This window comes from Mytilus edulis, chromosome 9 (genome assembly GCF_963676685.1).
Source record: "Mytilus edulis chromosome 9, xbMytEdul2.2, whole genome shotgun sequence".
Classification (NCBI taxonomy): domain Eukaryota; kingdom Metazoa; phylum Mollusca; class Bivalvia; order Mytilida; family Mytilidae; genus Mytilus; species Mytilus edulis.
Window position 1 is genome coordinate 78,786,490 of NC_092352.1, and position 19,478 is coordinate 78,805,967.

At 31.8% G+C, this 19,478-nt stretch overlaps 1 protein-coding gene across 1 annotated transcript; it reads left to right on the forward strand.

Annotated features, from left to right (window-relative positions):
• Window positions 1–7,808: 7,808 nt before the first annotated feature.
• Window positions 7,809–17,703, forward strand: LOC139490447 (angiopoietin-related protein 7-like). Its single transcript, XM_071277235.1, has 5 exons — window positions 7,809–8,296; window positions 12,204–12,364; window positions 14,900–14,996; window positions 15,768–15,932; window positions 17,262–17,703. Exons 2-5 carry the CDS (start codon window positions 12,212–12,214, stop codon window positions 17,501–17,503), a joined length of 657 nt encoding a protein of 218 aa, XP_071133336.1. The 5' UTR covers window positions 7,809–8,296; window positions 12,204–12,211; the 3' UTR covers window positions 17,504–17,703.
• The last annotated feature ends 1,775 nt before the right edge of the window (window positions 17,704–19,478 follow it).

The following is a 19,478-nucleotide window of genomic DNA, read 5'->3' on the forward strand; positions in this document are numbered from 1 at the left end:
CAATTCTCAGTGTGTAATTTTCAATTCTCAGTGTGTAATTTTCAATTCTCAGTGTGCGTTTTTCATTTTTGTAATCTCAGTGCGTCTTTATGAAATCTCAGTGTGTAAATTTTTAATTCTTAGAGTGTAATTTTCAATTCTCAGTGTGAGTTTTGAAGTTTTTAAATCTCAGTGTGCTTTGTTGTAATTCTCAGTGTGTAAATTTTTCGAAAAATGGTTTAAACATAGTTTTGACGAGAACGGCTTGCCATACCTGTTGTGTTGATTAAGATTTCGTTAAAATTTCCTGTATAGTTATAGAATTGATAGAGCTAAATTAATTCCAGTGAACTGACCAAGAATTTGTCATTAATTGCATAATAATTGATCAAATAATGGTTGCATAACAAAGTATTGCATTCATTTAAAGTATTAATCTTTTATCGATCTATGTATACTTCTCTTATTAATTTATATGCAGAAAGTAACAGCATTTTAAAGGTTCGAGATTGGAAGTAAAAAAATCTTTGTATTGTGCTACCTAAAATTGGTGCAGGAAAATTAGTTACCGTTAATGTTATTGCAGGATAATGTTAATGGCCTTTTTTATTTATTTTTTTAAACATGTAATCCTTTTTTTAGAACTTGTTGTTCATGGTTTTTTTTTGTATCATGCTGAAGACAACATAATATTTGCTATGTAATTTAATAATTCAAAATGCGTCTGCCTTTGCTACATGTCCTAACATTAGTTATTTGACAAATCCATAAATTAATTATTTGAGATTACAAATTCATTGGTCAAAGATTTAATGTATTAAATTAATGTGTTGACTTACCTACTGTTCTTTGTGTAGCTGTTTACGGTAGAATCTATTTCAAATGAAGTACGTGTTAAAGAATGAGTTTTTCTCAGATATTCTACAGATATTTCAAAAACTTAATTTAATTGTAAAAAATTCTATAACGTAATATTATTTACAACGAAAATTACTTTTGAATGTAAATAAAACAATGCCGGCTTCTTTTTGATTTATTATTTCTTGGTAACATAATTTAAAAAACAATCAGCTTGAGTATTTCATGTTGCATTTGCTTTCAATTAATTAAATTTGGTAATCTAGAAATATAGTAAAAATTTTCAAGCGGTTTATAATCAATGAAGTCAAGCTAATTTTGCATTGTTGACTCGTTTAATTATGTTCAATGCATTTAAAAATATTGAGGTATTTAGGTTATCACAACGAATCAGTACAGGTAATACACGTACTGAATGAAGGCAACAATAGTATACCGATGTTTTAAAGTCTTAAGGTTGCAGTCTTGTAATTGACTGTTCCATAGGCTTACATGCAAAACAGCTGCTCTTTGAAAATAAGAAAATAAGAAATGCTACATAGACAAAATATTTCATGTTCATATCATGTATGTACTAATGTGAAATTGTGATTAAATCGAAAAAAAGGGTGTCATGCCACGAAGAATAAAAAGTTACGCAATCCTGAAGTCAAAACATTTTTTTTTCTACTTTCTGATTGCTATTTTTACTAGGCCGCACCACTTCCAGTAAACATGATATCCTTCCACTTTCCTGGATTGATATCCCGAAAAGATGCTAGATTTTTTTTAAAGCCTATATATATATGTTTCAATTCAGCATAAACCTATAATCAAACAGAAGAAATTGAGTTCAGAAAAAAATTCAGAAAAAAATGCACTACTTTGTTTCCCTCCATGTTTTGACTGGAGTTGTTATACAACACAGGTACCTTAAATCGACTGAGAGAAATCAAATCCGGGTTACAAACTAAAACTGAGTCATGCACCGGAAACTGGAGTTGTAATACAAGACTGGTACCTTAAATCGACTGAGAGAAATCAAATCCGGGTTACAAACTAAAACTGAGTGAAACACACCAACTAAAAGAGGAAAACAACGAAACAACATAAACACTTAAATGCAACAAAACAGTTAAGGCGTTTTCGTTATGTTCTTTCATACTTGTCATATTGTTTTGATATGTTATTATCAGTGTTTCACATTAATTAATTTAATAAATAGTAAATAGACGTTTCTAGATAACAATTAGCTTGGCACAAATACGGTGTGCTTGCAAAATCATGTAACCTACAATAAGTCAACGTCAAAGCGTAGACTGATGCAGAATGGTTAAACGTGCCTATTGCAAAAAAAAAAAAAAAAAAACATAACCTTCTTTGTGTATATAGAAAGTGTAATTACTTTTTTTACAGCATTCGTTTAAACGTTGTCACTACCTAATACATGTAATATGAATTGTTGGACTCCGTTACTTTGCATTTTGTAGTTATATCTCCTGTATATATATTCTTTTTATTTAATATCGCCTTAAAATTTGAAAAAGTGTATTTCCGAAATATCCTTTAATTCAGTTTTGGCTTTCATACGTCCTCCAATTAATCTTATGTCTTACCTAAAAAAAACTCTAAATGAAATGTAATGGTCAATGTTACGAATATTCATAGTCAATTTAGTGTTTCTTATATCACACAAAAAATCCATGGAAAGTTCAATAAAAAAGGATACTTAGAGCACGCAAACGATTAACAAAATGGCACAAACAGCATTCTAAGAAATAAATAAAGGGCCATGAAAAGGTTATATTGCATTGTTAAAGTATGAAGTGACATTTGTTGATGGAATGAGAGCTCAATATATCAATCAATAAAAGTGTATATATAATGTTTTGAAATATTTCAAGTTTTTCAATTTTCCGCCGGTATTTGTATTAAAAAGGTCCCTGGAAATATGCCATGCATAACACTGTTATCGTTTATTATATGAACTGAACATATGATGGATAAATCTGTTTCTTAAAGTTTTAAAGTTAAGAAAAAAATCCATTTATAGATGTTCCTAATTGAGAGCAGGCTTATACTAAGAAAAATAAGTTAACCTCCGGTTTACTGGTTTACTACATGTATTGCTGAATGCTTAACAAGAAAGTTAGTCGAATGACCATTTTAAAATCTTTTCACAAAACGGTGTCTTGTAAAAATCGAAACATTCAAAGAATTTAGTATCTCGATTGATTTTGTTTAACAGAGTAAAACGATATCGATCTCTAATAAAGCAGATGAAATTGATAATCCATGGTACTGAGAAATGCTCACAATCTTTTTGTTCAAATACTTACGGCAATTTTTCATATTTTTGAAAGATTTAAAAGATTTGAATCACCATATGAATCAACCTGTAAATCGTTCATACCGCATAGAGGAGAATAATAATATAAAAATAACAATTATCGAGTTAAATAAGCAAAGAAGAAATAAGTAGGGACGCACGCGCAAGCCAATAGTCCATTTGCCAATTACCGAGTTGATTCTGTTATAATACACTTCAAACTACTCCCCTTTATCAATTGAGGACTGGTTTTATACAGGTCAAAATTGGCTTTTGACAATGCAATGCATGATCAATTGAAAGAGGGGCGAAAGATACCAGAGTCACAGTCAAACTCATAAATCGAATGAAAACGGACAACACTGTGACAATGACTATAAAAAAAAAAAAATCAAACAGACAAATAATAGTACAAACGACACAACATAGAAAACAAAGCAATACGAAACATATCAAAAACTCGGGGTGATCTCAGGTCCTCCGGAAGGAAGGGTAAGCAGATCCTGCTCTACGTGTGGCACCTGTCATGTTGTTCATGTTATTACGAACCCGGTAAATGGTCTAATTTCGGTAGGTCACATTTGTGGTGGAAAGTGAAATGGATTGTAGTTACGACATACGGAACATATCAGATATTATTTGTGAAACGATTATTCCATATCGGTCAACCAAATGGTGATGGCGTCACTTAAATTATCAAGAAGAATTAAGGAAGAAATTACAACTTCACTATTTGGAACTCTTGGTGATGTATCGACGGCTTAACTTATTTGTCATGAATTTCTGATGTCAAAATTAATTAGCCTTACAACAAATTAAATTAATAACAAGATTTTAAAAACTTACTTTACTCACATTACGCACTGGTAAAATTGCTCTTTCTGCTAGCTCTCCATTGTTAATACAAACTAATGTCCCTCCTAAGGAAGACAACTGAAAAGGGGATCTCCAAATATAGGGCCAATTACCTGAATTGGCAACTAGTCTATTCTGGACTTTATACATCCACTTTCTTGCATTCAATCATTTGCGAGACAATGGAATCTCCAAAAGAAGTAAAAAGTGGGCATGGTGTTATTTATTATGATAATTAAAGAATGTAAAAGGCATGGCGTCATTCAAAAAGAGCATGGCGTCCATCCATGCTAAACATTCTTTGGGGAAACACTACAATCTGTTAAGTCAATGGTGTTGATTTTTTTATGTATTTGATGTAGTTTCTCATAAAAAGCATAATAAGATGACTTTTATGTTATGTTGTGTGTCAATGTTCATACAATGTTTATTTTTTAGTCTGCAGAAATTGTGAATTTAATACAAGTTCCTAACGTAAACAGGTTGAATCTACGATTTGTTTTGGAAAACAACTGTCATATTCCTTTATTTGGTTCAGGCGTCTCCTGATGAAGACAATCGTAGATCGAACCTGTTTTAGAGTTATCTGTCCTTAAAAGAATCGTGTGTAATTTTAATTTTAAATTGAATATAAAAAAAGAAGATGTGGTATGATTGTTCAATGAGACAACTCTCCTCAAGTGACCAAAAGACAGAGAAATTAACAACTTCAGGTCAGCGTACGGCCTTCAACAATCAGCAAACGCCACACCGCATAGTTAGCCATTAAAGGCCCCAAAATGACAATGTAAAACAATTCAAACGAGAAAACTAACGGCCTAATTTATGTATAAAAAAATAAACGAAAAACAAATATGGAACACATAAACAAACGAAAACCACTGAATTACAGGTTCCTGACTAGGGACAGGCACATACATTTGTACATACAGAATATGGCGGTGTGAAACATGTTCGCGGGATCTCAACCCTCCCCATACCTGGGACAGTGGTGTAACAGTACAATATAAGAACGAACTATACGTTGAAAAGGGTGTAACGCATCAGATGGATAAAAATACAAACAATGAAGTCTTGTAATTTCGGATTTGTTCATGTAACAATGTTGATCGCCATTAATAAGCTCAATTTGATGAAAAAAAGGTAAAGTACCAATTTTCACTTCATTATAACGACCCAGTGGACTGATAACAAGCAGCTATAATTCGCATGCAAAGTATTCCATTGAATCTCCAGCGTTGATGTTTAAAATACAACTGATGTTTTATAGTTTACTGTTGCGTTGAGCACGTGTACTTCGTGTTTTATCGAAATTAGAATTTAGCTTTGTCAAGGAAGAAAACGAGTTTCCTATATAAATTCTTAATAAACTTCATATAGAAAATTATCACATATGTTGTACTGATATAAACGTTTTTGCATGGCCAATAATAGCCGTTAGGTCAAGGTTGGTGATCAGCCCTTGAGGCCAATATCGATATCATTCCTCGAAATCCATATTGAGCCCCCGAGTTTAACTTCCGGTAACCTGTCAATCAAAAACTATTTGTGAATAAGTTGTCATCCGAAGCAGCTACACGATCAGGAGAGATTTCTCACAGGTCAAATGACGATGTATGAAAATTCATATAAAAAATGAGAACACAATAAAAATTTCGAAAGTTACGAATCTGCTGTAGTAGAAAAAAATGTAAAAAATCAACAGTGGAAATCACAAAAGTTCCCGCAAAATTTTTACGTCATAATTTTTTTTTCGTTAAATGTTTTTCTTTTTAATTTTTGTTGAAATTGTCAAACATAATTTGGTTTATGTTATCTGTTTTCTCTTGCTTGAAACTATGTGACAAATAGATAATTACATGTCATTTTCCATATGGTCCGTGGTATCAGTCCAGTGAGTCTATGGCTGATACCAGGGCCAATATGGAAAATGCCATGTAATGATAACTAATATCGTAGTGAAACCTCATCTCACAGAAAAGTAGGGAAAGTCTAACAACTATATCACTACTAGGCCTAGGAGTCCTTTGTTGTCAAGGAAGAAAAAGCTCACAAGCCCAGTAGTAAGCACTTTTTGTTCTGACATAAATTATCATTGATATGGTTATATTTATAAATTAACTGTTTACAAAATTAAGAATGTTTTGAAATACTAAGGCTTTTCTACCTCAGGCATAGATTACTTTAGCTGTATTTGGCAAAACTTTTAGGAATTGGTCCTCAATGCTCTTCAACTTTGTACTTTATTTGGCCTTTTTTACTTTTTTGGATTAGAGCGTCATTGATGAGTCTTTTGTAGACGAAACACGCGTCTGGCGTATATACAAAATTTAGTCCTGGTATCTATGATGAGTTTATTTACAACCACTGGGTCGATGCCACTGCTGGTGGAGATTTATTTCCCCGAGGGTATCACAAGTCAAGTAGTCAGCACTTTTTCTGCTAACATGAATTATCATTGATATGGTTATATTTATAAATTAACTATTTACAAAATTTAGAATCTTTTGAAATACTAAAGCTTTTCTTCCTCAGGCCTAGATTACCTTAGCTGTATTTGGCAAAACTTTTAGGAATTTTGGTCCTCAATGCTCTTCAACTTCGTACTTTATTTGGCCTTTTTAACTTTTTTAGATTCGAGCCTCACTGATGAGTCTTTTGTAGACGAAACGCGCGTCAAGCGTATATACAAAATTCTGTCCTGGTATCTATGATAAGTTTATTTGTTTATTTATTATCACTTTCATTTTGTTTAGTTTCTGTTGTTACCTACTCTGACATCGGACTCTGACTCCTTTTAAACGGAGTTTTACTGTGCGTCTTGTTGTGTGTTTGTATTTTCTACAATTTGGCTAGAGGTATAGGGGAGGGTTGAGAACTTGAAAACATGAAAAGCATTGTTGCCCCAGTCCCAAGTAGATGTAGCCTTTGTAAGTCGTGTATTATTTTCAGTTTTCGTATCTTTTTTATATTTCAAAGTCCAGAATGACAGTCATTATTAATTGTATACATTTTTGTTTAGGGGTCAGCTGAAGCACGGGATTTTCTCACTGTATTTACGACCCACTGGTATTGTGTGTCAAAATCCCTGTGTTGTATTTTATTACATGAACTATTCTCATATTGATACTGATACCGAGCAACGTCAACTACTGGAGTACAGGCTCATTGCGTGGGACATACAGAACGTAAAATTGCAGTCATGTCTGTTGCATAAGCAAGAGACGCATTTTAGTGAGTGAATCAAACCGACAGATTTAGAAAAATAAAACTTTTTCGGAAACATATGTAGGACAATAGTAAAAAGAACTGAAGATGCAAAAATTATCAAATGATAAAATGGAAGAGAAACAGTCTGCATATGCAAAACATTACACGTTAACAAAAAAGTCTTTCCAATTAAAAAAACATTTGTTTTTAATGAACAGGAATCAAACCCATAAATATACGCTATATATAGTAACCACATCTTTACATGAACCAACACATAAGCATATATCTCATCCTGATTAAAAAATAAATTATTTTACTGTATAAAACAAACAACTGGTAACCTTTTCACAAACAATCTAATAAAGTTCAGCATTTCATATTCCAAATGACGTCAAGGCAGTATTGCATACAAACAAATAGTCTCTTCCGATAATTAAGGCGATAACTTTTATAAACATAATGTTTTCTTGGTGAAAGATTTTTGATTCATAATGGTCTATCCTGAAACATGTTATATATCTAACAAATTTTGATAAGAACTATTCGTCTTGTTTTTTCAAGCAATCATTATCATTATTGTTTCTGATATTTATTACAACAAAGTTGTGGAACCAATTAGTTACAAGATTGAAGAATTAGCTTATAGAGTCAGTGCACCTCTTTCAAAATCAGAGGAAATATTTGCTTTAACAGTTACCACACAGTTTACTAAAAATGAAGAAGTGTCTAATTTTTATAGGAGTAATTTATTCCATACTTCTGTCAGGAGTAAAACCAACCAATACCAGTGATGATATGGTAGAAAATCCTGTGGTCAATAACCAGAATGCCCCTTTGCTTGCCATGTTTGACATGACGAATGTGAACAAGCGAATCAAGGCGTACATTTCCGAAGCTTTCGAAACGAAAATGTCAGAATTAGTTAAAATGAAATTACAAGAGGTTTTGTTGTCGATGAAAATTGAAGATGATGTAAAACAATACATCGAAAATGTGAAAGGAAATTTAACGCTGGACATTAAACAAGAAATTAAAGAATATATTGATGATGTGAACAGAATGTAACCTTGGATACATCAGAAGGTAAATTAATTGCATTGTTCATATTTTCTATAAAACGATATTTTGTGGTGATATGGCTTATTGGCAATTATACCATTTGTAACCATATTTTCTTAGGCATCGACCTTTTTTTTTGGGGGGGGGGGGATAGGCATTTAATTGACAAACAGTTTGTCAACCATTTATGGTTAAAAAAAAAAGCACATGTTTTTAATATTATCTAATATTATTTAATGTTACAAGACATTTTTATTATAATTTTAAAGGCTTAAATTATACTTTTAAATGTCTATTCTGATACATATTTTTTTCTTTACAAGTTATTTAAAATCGAGCATTTACTTGTTAATACGTGTCTAATATGATTATGTTAACGCGGTCTAAATGGAAAATGTAAACACACGTTTACCCAGTTACCGTTTAGTCAGCAGTCAACATACGTTTATTTTTACGTGCACTCTATAGAAAATGAAAGAACCGTTAACTACTGATTTTACAAGTGTATTTTCTGAGTGCACTTAAAAGTATTAAGCGTTAACTCATTTAGGTATCTTCGTATACATGTCTTTATTTTTATAAAATTACTTCAACTCAATATTTTACATATAATTTTTTTGTTTTAATACAAAACACTTATCAATTGCATTAAGTCAGTTTAATTACTTTGAATATAGGATTTACATGTAATAATGTCAAAATTGAATACTGAAACTTTTTATCATTTTTGTCAATATGAAGAATTGTACAAATGTTTTTTTTTTAAAACAGTAGCACGAGAAGATGGTCAACATTCTTAACACCTTTTTTTACTAGGTCGTGCTTTATAAAATAAAACAAAAAACAACATATATCACATATATCAGAGCTTACATGTGCCATGCTGTAGATTACATCTATTCATTAAAAAAATTAATAAGACGTCAATTTATATATAGAAATACATGAATACAGTTTATAATAGGAAACTTGCAATCAGTTTTGATTTTGAAATAATGTACATTTCGTGTGAATTACTGGTCTAATTCGAAAATAAAAACCTTATAATTTTAATTATAAACTTAATTTGTTACACCGAACCTATTTATTCCAGCGACAAATATTACATGCACTTATATTAAACGATTGTAATATCAAAAACATCAAAAATGAGCTCGATGTTGTCTTTTTAAATAAATATTTCGGTTATGCAGATCTAGTTAAACATTTTCTTCAAATCCGTTGATAATCGCTATTAAGCCTAATGCATTTTGTGGCATTCGAGGCAAAGATTTTGATATTACGTAAACAAAATATGGGTATAAAGATCATATGGTCGACTTGATGTTTGATTATTTTGCTTACATCCTTCCGTATTTTGTTAAATTGTAACACCTAAAAGTAGAACCTTTTTTAATAGTTGCATTTCGGTATTTGCATTACTCTTTTTACACTTACAACATTGTCGCGATATTTCCTGATTTCTATAGTGAACTTGCAGATATTATTAAGTTAACGGAACTAGCTTTTCAGAAATTAAAATACCATCATGGTGCATAACATTGAATTTTTAATTTTGACACTACTTTTTTTTAATCTCTCGGTGATTCACTACAGAAAATACAAAAATTAATAGCAAATAAAAGTATGTAAAAAACAAGACACTTGATTAAATGAAAGCTCATTCTCTTATACCTTTTTTACACGTTTTTTTCTATTTATTTGCGTAGACATTGAGTTCCATTGACTATATATTATAAGTACTGATTGTTTATGCAATTTTAATAAACAACAATTTTACTTTTTGAACATAAAAATTAAAAGATGTTGTATGATTGCCAAAGAAAAAACTCTCAACAAGATAGCCAATGGCACAGACATTACCACTATAGGTCACCTTATGACCTTCAACATGAACAAAGCCTATACCTCATGCATGTACTTAAAAGAACTCGAAATAACAAATGTAAAATAATTCATCAAAACAATTAACAGGCTGAGCCTAATCTGTGTACAAATGAACAAAAAAAAACGTATGTTACACAGCAACAAACGACAACGACTAAAAAAAATAATTACAGACTCCTGCATACGGTGCTTATATCTCCCAATTGATACGATATTCCCGTGCTTGCATTTCCTATCATGATTTTCTTGATAGAGGGTTTGAGCTCACAAGGAAGCTATAAAAATCAAGAGTTCCCGGCCACGTCCACTTGTATTTAGGTCCATCTAATGAGTTAAGCCTTTTTCAACTGATATTTATAGTTCGTTCTTATGTTGCACTGTTATACCACTGTCCCAGGTTAGGGGATGGTTGGGATCCCGCTAATATGTTTAACCCCGCCACATTATTTATGTATGTGCCTGTCCCAAGTCAGGAGCCTGTAATTCAGTGGTTGTCGTTTGTTTATGTGTTACATATTTGTTTTTCGTTCATTTTTTAATATAAATAGGGCCGTTAGTGTTCTCGTTTGAATTGTTTTACATTGTCTTATCGGGGCCTTTCATGGCTGACTAAGCGGTATGGACTTTGCTCATTGTTGAAGGCCGTACGGTGACCTATAGTTGTTAATGTCTGTGTCATTTTGGTTTATTGTGGATAGTTGTCTCATTGGCAATCATACCACATCTTCTTTTTTATATTCCAAATGGTGAAGTGTAAATCATCTCTTCGTAAATTTTACGGACGCCATCACTAATTGGTTGACTGTTATGGAATAACCGTTTCACAAATGATATCGGATATGTTCCTTACGTCGTAACTACAATCCACTTCCCTTTCATAAATGTGACCTACCGAATTAGACTATTTACCGGATTTGTTATCTCATAAACAACACGACGGGTGCCACATGTGGAGCAGGATCTGCTTACCCTTCCGCAGCACCTGAGATTACCTCTAGTTTTTGAGGGGGTTCGTGTTGTTTATTCTTTAGTTTTCAATGTTGTGTCGTGTGTACTATTGTTTGTCTGTTTGTCCTTTTCATTTTAAGCCATGGCGTTGTCAGTTTATTTTCGATTTTTGAGTTTGAATTTCCCTCTGGTATCTTTCGTCCCCCCTTTGGGAACAGACATTTACAGAATGTGGCGGGGTTAAACATCTTTGAAGGCGTCAACCCTCCCATAACCTGGGACAGTGGTGTAACATCAAAACATATGAACAAATGATAAAGTTACAAGGGAGTTTTTGACGTCAAACTGTGACATAACGAAAAAGGATGCATTTTTTACGTAATAATATCAGTCAGACTTATTAAACTCAAATTCGAGTTCATGGAAATTTTTTTTCTGATAACATTAGTTTGAATTATGTATGAAAATTGTTTGTGCCAATTTTAATTAAAAAAATCACCGATGATTTTTATGAGTTGTTTTACATTTGTTATGTCGGGTCCTTTTCCCTACATCTATGAGATAAAGGCTTTGCTCATGTTGAAAATCCGCTTGTGTTAATCTTTTTGATAAGTTAGGTATGTCTATCCAGAGGATAAAAAAAATCAATTAAATATATAATTATATATATAGAATGTCAGCCCCATATATCTCTTAAAGTTTCAACTGTCGGAACATCTTTTGTAACATATTTAAATGGTTTAGGTAAACAATAGCTTGTATGCAAATTCTTGTCAACAATTCTCCATTGGATCTAAACTGTTTCGTATGCCCTTAACTCAACAGATGGAAACAAACAGAATACAACTAACATAAACACAGAGTAAACGTGAAATGATACTAAGTCTTATACATCAAAACAACAAAAAGACCATTACTTCAGATTTGAGAGTACTCGCACTTACTGACTAGTTAAAAGATAAAATGAATAACAACTGATGAAATTATTATGATCATGCAACATAGTCTTATTAAATACCATAAAACTAACAGCTAATAATGTGTATATGTATATAAAAATAATATGAACGCTTATTTTTAATACATTTTAATTAAGGAGACAGCATGCATAGCCAGAATAAATGCGAAAAAACATTACATGATTGTGGTGATTTAAAAGACACAGGCTGCACAAGCGGCATGTATTACATGCTGGCAAACGGTTTCTCACCATTCAGAGGTTACTGTGATATGGTTACTTCCGGTGGTGGCTGGACAGTAAGTTGTTTATTAGTTATCTGATTGTAGCAATGTTTATACAATTAGTATATATATGATATATGTAATTGATGTCTCCTTCATTTTCTTTTTTGTCCGTTGCTTATTAAATGTCATCTACCAACTTCAAGTTAGATTATTTATCATCGGGGTTGTATTAACATGGCCACTACGCCGGTGTCAAATGGTATTTTGAACCCCATGGTAAATTGACCCCGGGGTCAAAATACCGCTATGGTAAATTGAACCCCCCCCCCCCTGTATGGAAAATTGAACCCCCATGGTAAATTGAACCCCCCTGGGTTTTTTTTTCATCCTAGATGATTATAAGAACATTTTACATTATTCTAAAGCTTATCATAGATTAAAAAATCATTCATACAAAAGGGGAAGGTACATTTTCCATGCTTAATTAAAAGAAATATCTTTGCTTGGTACAAGTGCACTGAAGTCTTTACCAACAAAATGCCATTCAAAATACTTATTGACACATTATAACTAGACCATATGTAGCTTGAATGCTTTAACTATGTTAAGGAGTTTGTATTTATTAAACTTGCTGGAAAAGATATTTCGAAATTTTACTTTGTCATGGTATTTTGACCCCCCTGCGGTATATTGAACCCCCTACTATAGACCTTGAATTTCAAAAATTCAAGCTATTCTAACTCCTTACCATAGTTCTAATACTCCAGTAAGTAGTTTGTATGTATTTAATATACTGGAAACGACGTTCTGAAAATTTTACTTAGCCATAGTATTTTGACCCCCCTGCGGTATATTGAACCCCCTACTATAGACCTTGAATTTCAAAACATCAAGCTATTCTAACTCCTTAACATAGTTATAATACTCAAATAAGTAGTTTGTATTTATTTAATATACTGGAAAATATATTTTGAAAATTGTACTTAGCCATGGTATTTTGACCCCCCTGCGGTATATTGAACACCCTACTATAGACCTTGAATTTCAAAAATTCAAGCTATTCTAACTCCTTAACATAGTTATAATACTCCAATAAGTAGTTTGTATGTATTTAATATACTGGAAAAGATATTTTGAAAATTTTACTTAGCCAGGGTATTTTGACCCCCCTTGCGGTATATTGAACCCCCTACTATAGACCTTGAATTTCAAAAATTCAAGCTATTCTAACTCTTTAACATAGTTATAATACTCCAATAAGTAGTTTGTATTTATTTAATATACTCGAAAAGCTATTTTGAAAATTTTTCTTAGCCCTGGTATTTTGACCCCCATGCGGTATATTGAACTCCCTACTATAGACCTTGAATTTCAAAACTTCAAGCTATTCTAACTCCTTAATATATATAGTTATAATACTCCAATAAGTAGTTTGTATGTATTTAATATACTGGAAAAGATATTTTGAAAATTTTACTTAGCCATTGTATTTTGACACCCCTGCGGTATATTGAACACCCTACTATAGACCTTGAATTTCAAAAATTCAAGCTATTCGAACTCTTTAACATAGTTACAATGCTCCAATAAGTAGTTTGTATTTATTTAATATACTCGAAAAGATATTTTGAAAATTTTTCTTAGCCCTGGTATTTTGACCCCCTGCGGTACCATTGAACCCCCTACTATAGACCTTGAATTTCAAAAATTCAAGCTATTCTAACTCTTTAACATAGTTATAATGCTCCAATAAGTAGTTTGTATGTATTTAATATACTGGAAAAGATAATTTGAAAATTTTACTTAGCCATGGTATTTTGACCCCCCTGCGGTATATTGAACACCCTACTAGAGACCTTGAATTTCAAAACTTCAAGCTATTCTAACTCCTTACCATAGTTATAATACTCCAATAAGTGGTTTGTATGTATTAAACATGCTGAAAAAGATATTTTGAAAATTTTGCTTAGCCATGGTATTTTGACCCCCCTGCGGAATATTGAACCCCCTACTTAAAACCACAAATTAAAAAAAAATGATAGCCAATAAATCCACTAAATTGTAAATAAGATTATCTGCAATACTATTTATCAAAAACAAGGGGATTCAAAATACCATATGTGAAAAATGACCCCGGGGTCAAAATAGGATCTGCTTACCCGTCTGGAGCAAATGAGATCAAGCACAGATTTTTGGTGGGGTTCGTGTTGCTAAGTCTTTAGTTTTCTGTGTTGTTTGTCTGTTTGTCTTTTTTCTTTTTGTAGCCATGGTGTTGTCAGTTTATTTTTTATCTATGATTTTGAATGTCCCTCTGGTATCTATTGCCCTTCTTTTTTAAACATGGTAGATGATGAATAATTATATTTAATTTGGTCAACTGCATTTAATAAGGAGATATGGGGTATACGTTTATTCAAAACGTAACAAATTGTAAATAAATACATAAGAAAGAGAATAATTATTTTATCATTTGTTCTACGTTTTGATGTCACGTTAAGATTTTAAACATTAAACAAAAGCTTTCGCTCTTCATAACCGATGTTGTGGGATAACCATTGCAATATGTCAGCAGTTAAAACATATTTACATGTATCGTTGTTTTTCTAGGTTATACAAAGAAGACAAGATGGTAGTAAGAATTTCTACCGAGAATGGGATGACTATAAAAATGGTTTTGGTAATCTGACAGGAGAATTCTGGCTTGGTATTTGTTAATTTGTTAATTTTGCGTATTTTTTTTTAAGAAAAAGAGTGCCAAATTGACTGTTCAACATGGTAACTGTTTTAGAACTTTCAGATATGTTCCTTACATTGTACTTCGTAACTACAATCGCCTTCCCTTTCATGAATGTGACCTACCGAATTAGACTATTTACCGGATTTGTAATCACATAAGCAACACGACGGTTGCCACATGTAGAGCAGGATCTGCTTACCCTTCCGGAGCACCTGAGATCAGCCCTAGTTTTTGGTCGGGTTCGTGTTGTTTATTCTTTAGTGTTCTATGTTGTGTCGTGTGTACTATTGATTGTCTGCTTGTTCTTTTCATTTTTAGTCATTGCGTTGTCAGTTTATTTTCAATTTATGAGTTTGACTGTACCTCTGGTATCTTTCGTCCCTCTTTTATAGGGAATCGTTTTCAACCTATTTTCTTTTAATTGTATTTTATAAGCAAAGACACGGTTTTTAATTTTTCTGCTTTTAATCTTTTTTTGTTTATATACTATCAATTCATAACAAATTTTTGTAAGTGTTATTTTTAAACACAAGAGCGAACACCCGTTAAACGTACGGATTTAAACTGTATGAGTTATTAATTTAATTTTTTTAATTTTTTTTAAACATAATTGAGTACTGTCCTTCATTTAAGCACTTCTAAGAAATACATTATCAACAACTTGAATAATTAGATACGAATTAAGTTATGAAATTATTTCACTAAAATCGTCTAACAGTTTGTACACATTTATACTAGGTAACAAACACATTTACAAACTCACGTCAGAAGGAAGGTATCAGCTCCGAATAACACTAGAGAACTGGAATGGTGACACGGTGTATGCTACATATTCTACTTTCAGTTTGGGAAATGAAGATTCTAGCTATAAATTGACGATTGGAGGATACAGTGGTACTGCAGGTATGTAATCAGTCAAATAGATATTTTGTATTTACATTGTTATCATAGATAAAATTTCTTCGTACAGAGTGTGCCCACTTGTGTTAATATGTCTTTTGATTATTTAAATGTGTCTGTCTATGATGTGATGATACACTATAGTTTCAGATACGGGTGAAGGTTTGGTACCATTAAAACGTTTGAATTAACTCACTGCAATTATTTGCACCTGAGTGTCCTTTAAGTCAAGAATCTGATGTTCAGTAGTTGTCGTATGTTGGTGTGGTTTATAAGTGTTTCTCGTTTCTCGTTTTTTGTTTTTTATATTATGGATAAGACCTTTGGTTTTCCCGTTTGAATAGTTTTACACTCGTACCTGGGGAGGGGGAGGCTTTATAGCTTTATAGCGGCTTTATAGCTTTATAGGCTCTGTGTTGAAGACCGTACTTTGAACTTTTGTTTATTTTTATAAATTGTTACTTGGATGGAGAGATGCCTCACCAGCTGTTCTTTTTTTGTTGAATTAATTGTAATTTCTGTTTTATATAATTGTCCTTTAAATTTGTGCATTTTATTTTTACAAATAAATTATATCTATCAAATGTTCATGAATGTAGAAAAAAAAAATTCATTGCTCCCTGTATATTTATCAAATTTTAAAAAGTTGCACTATTGATTTTTTTTGAAAATTGATACAATTAATCTTCAAACGTAATCAAACCAAATGTCATTTCAAAAACGAGGGGTCCATGAACTCGTTTTCAAGCTAAATACGCCGGGTTAGAATGATAAAAATCAGTCTAAAAATGCATCTTTTCCCGATATGTGATAATTGGACGTCGCAAAAATAACATTTTACGTTAATATCAACGTCATTACATGTTGTAACTGTATCGTATGCCCTTTAAAAGTAGTCCTGTTTTTTTTGCAATATTTTGTAATAATAAAGACTTTAATTTGAGCCCAATTTGGCACACTGAATGGTCTGAAAGTTAATATATGATGTTAAAAAAAGGATTTAAAAATTCACTCTCTAGTACACATTTGTGTTTACTTACTTATGAATTAGTTTCCTTATTCCTTAAATCATACGGGTATTATAAATATCTTTAATCCGTAAAGAAAATAGTAAAATAATAACAACAAACATAAATGTAGATCAATCCAATGGCATGCTGTTTCTTATGCCATAATATAAAAGCAAAGTCAAGTTAACATTGAATTATTCAAAAATCGAACGACATTTCTCCTACATGTACTGTTTCTTCATCAGAAACAAAGATTGTAAATTGGCAAATGTAGGTGTTCCAATATTTAAAATTATATCATATTTGTTATTATTCTTTTTAGGAGATTCAATGGCCTACAGCAATGGTAAAGTATTTAGTACGAAGGACAAAGGAAATAAATGTGCACAACAGGCTGTTGGGGCTTGGTGGTATGAAAATTGTAGTTTCTCTAATCTGAATGGAGAGTATCTTCGAGGAACGACCAGAGATAAAGATGCACATAGAGGTGTTGCATGGTATTACTGGAAAAATAGATGGAACTATTCATTAAAGAAATCTGAGATGATGATCCGAAAACGTTAAATAAGCTTGAATATACTTAATTCCGTCGCAGGCGTCTGTATCAGGAGCAGTTATTAAAAACAATGTTTCTTAATTTGTTTTGGTCGCCTTGTACTGGCATGGCGTTACATTAACTTTTTTATAATCAATTTCCTTCGGTCAAACGATTACCAGAATTTGGTAATATTTCCAGTATACTGTACAATAAATTGAAAGAAAAAGTATGTTGTCTTTCTTCAAAATAACTATATTATCACTTCATATCACAACGATAAACTGGTTATAATTACATTTTTTTGTAGTTTAGTACTGTAACAGTTAAGAATATTTCAAAATCAAATGGATTTAATCAAATACTTTCCTAAAACAAATGTTACTAGTAGTTAAATGTTTTATGTTGCATTAAACATGATAACAATGAAATTTATTATAATTTCCAAAACGGCAACTATCCACAAGATATAACATAAAATGAAAATTTGCAGATGTCAGACAAGCAATAATTATTAATCCCTCAAATTTAGAACGTAGGCCTACTTTGACAGAAAATAATGCATTTGATGTCATTGATTACTAAATAAACTAACCAACAAATTTGAAGAAATGACACTTTTGGTGAAAAAGAAATATGTTAAGTCCATTTTGAGCCAAACTTTACTTGTCTATGACCTTGCATTCAGCATTGGGAATTAATGTCGTACATAGTATACCAATTTAGATTTCCTGAAAACCAGTTTTTTTATTCAGTGGTACCTCCATTCGCGAGACCTTTTCTTTCTTTAAGATTTTAAAGGTATGTTGCAAATGGGCATGTAGAAAGGTGAAACATTCAGGATATACCTGGTTTCTATGAAGTTAAAGTCATATATATATATATATATGTCGTGTACAAGTTGCAATTTTGTACAGGTTATAACACGTACAAAAATATTGTACATGTTATAATTTGTACAATGACAAAATACAAGTTATAACATGTACAAAAAAATCTCGTACATGTTATAACCTGTACAAAATATTGCTTAAAAATGCTTTTAACCTGTACAAAATTTGAAAATGTAATAAAGCAGAATATATATGTATGGTTGAAATTGATTGAATAATAAAAAACAATAACCAAAAGCAAAAAACGGTAGATTATTTACAGCATGCATAAAATACTACATTTTCATACATTTTAGAAACAAGTTTTTGTTTTTATTTGTTGCTACAAGACAGATACATGCGACACATGAGATGAACAAAACTTTCATTCTTCTACATTTACACCTACAAGACTTACAACTGCCTTTCTTACACTGACAATGCACAAAACCTTGTCCTCCGCTCTATGCTAGTTTACGCACCACTATCTCTCTCACACTCATATCACTCACTGGGACTTTAGACACATTTAAAGTTGCATTTGCAAAATAATGGAACCTGGTTTCTGCTCAAGTATCCCTTTATTTGTCCAACTTTAGTTCCAATTTTATAGCCGCCATGTTCATTCACATTCATCACCACGCCTTTTATGTTTCTCGAATCGACAGGACACCTATCAATGGACGGAATATGGATGATAACGTCATTACCTTGGGAGAGAACATCTAATCGAGGTTATGAGGTTTTTTTTGTCAAGACATCAGCTTGTGTCTGCTGGTCAGAAAGGGCCCGCTTGCTTGCTGTCAATATTCGAAATTTCAGATAAACCCTCACTAGTATTGAAAGCAGGAATAACACCTTCTTAGCTTAAGAAAATGCCCGGTGACCTAAATGTATCATTTATTATATTCCTTTTTTATATCATAATATATGCTACGTTTTGGCAAAGTATTTTTAATTTAGACTACCATACCACCTTAAGGTATAAAGTAATTATAAAAACTATTTATCTTGTCATTAACTGTATCAAAACGATATCACACTAACATGAATGGACAATAACAAAAAAAAAATGAAAATATTATTGAGGTTAATGGCATGCTTTGTAATGAAAGAAACTTATTTATTTTCA

Coding starts and splice junctions, on each gene's coding strand:
- LOC139490447 (XM_071277235.1), top strand. CDS start 12,212: ATGCATAGCCAGAATAAATGCGAAAAAACATTACATGATTGTGGTGAT. Junction 12,365..14,899: donor CTTCCGGTGGTGGCTGGACA/GTAAGTTGTTTA, acceptor TTGTTTTTCTAG/GTTATACAAAGAAGACAAGA. Junction 15,933..17,261: donor AGGATACAGTGGTACTGCAG/GTATGTAATCAG, acceptor TATTCTTTTTAG/GAGATTCAATGGCCTACAGC.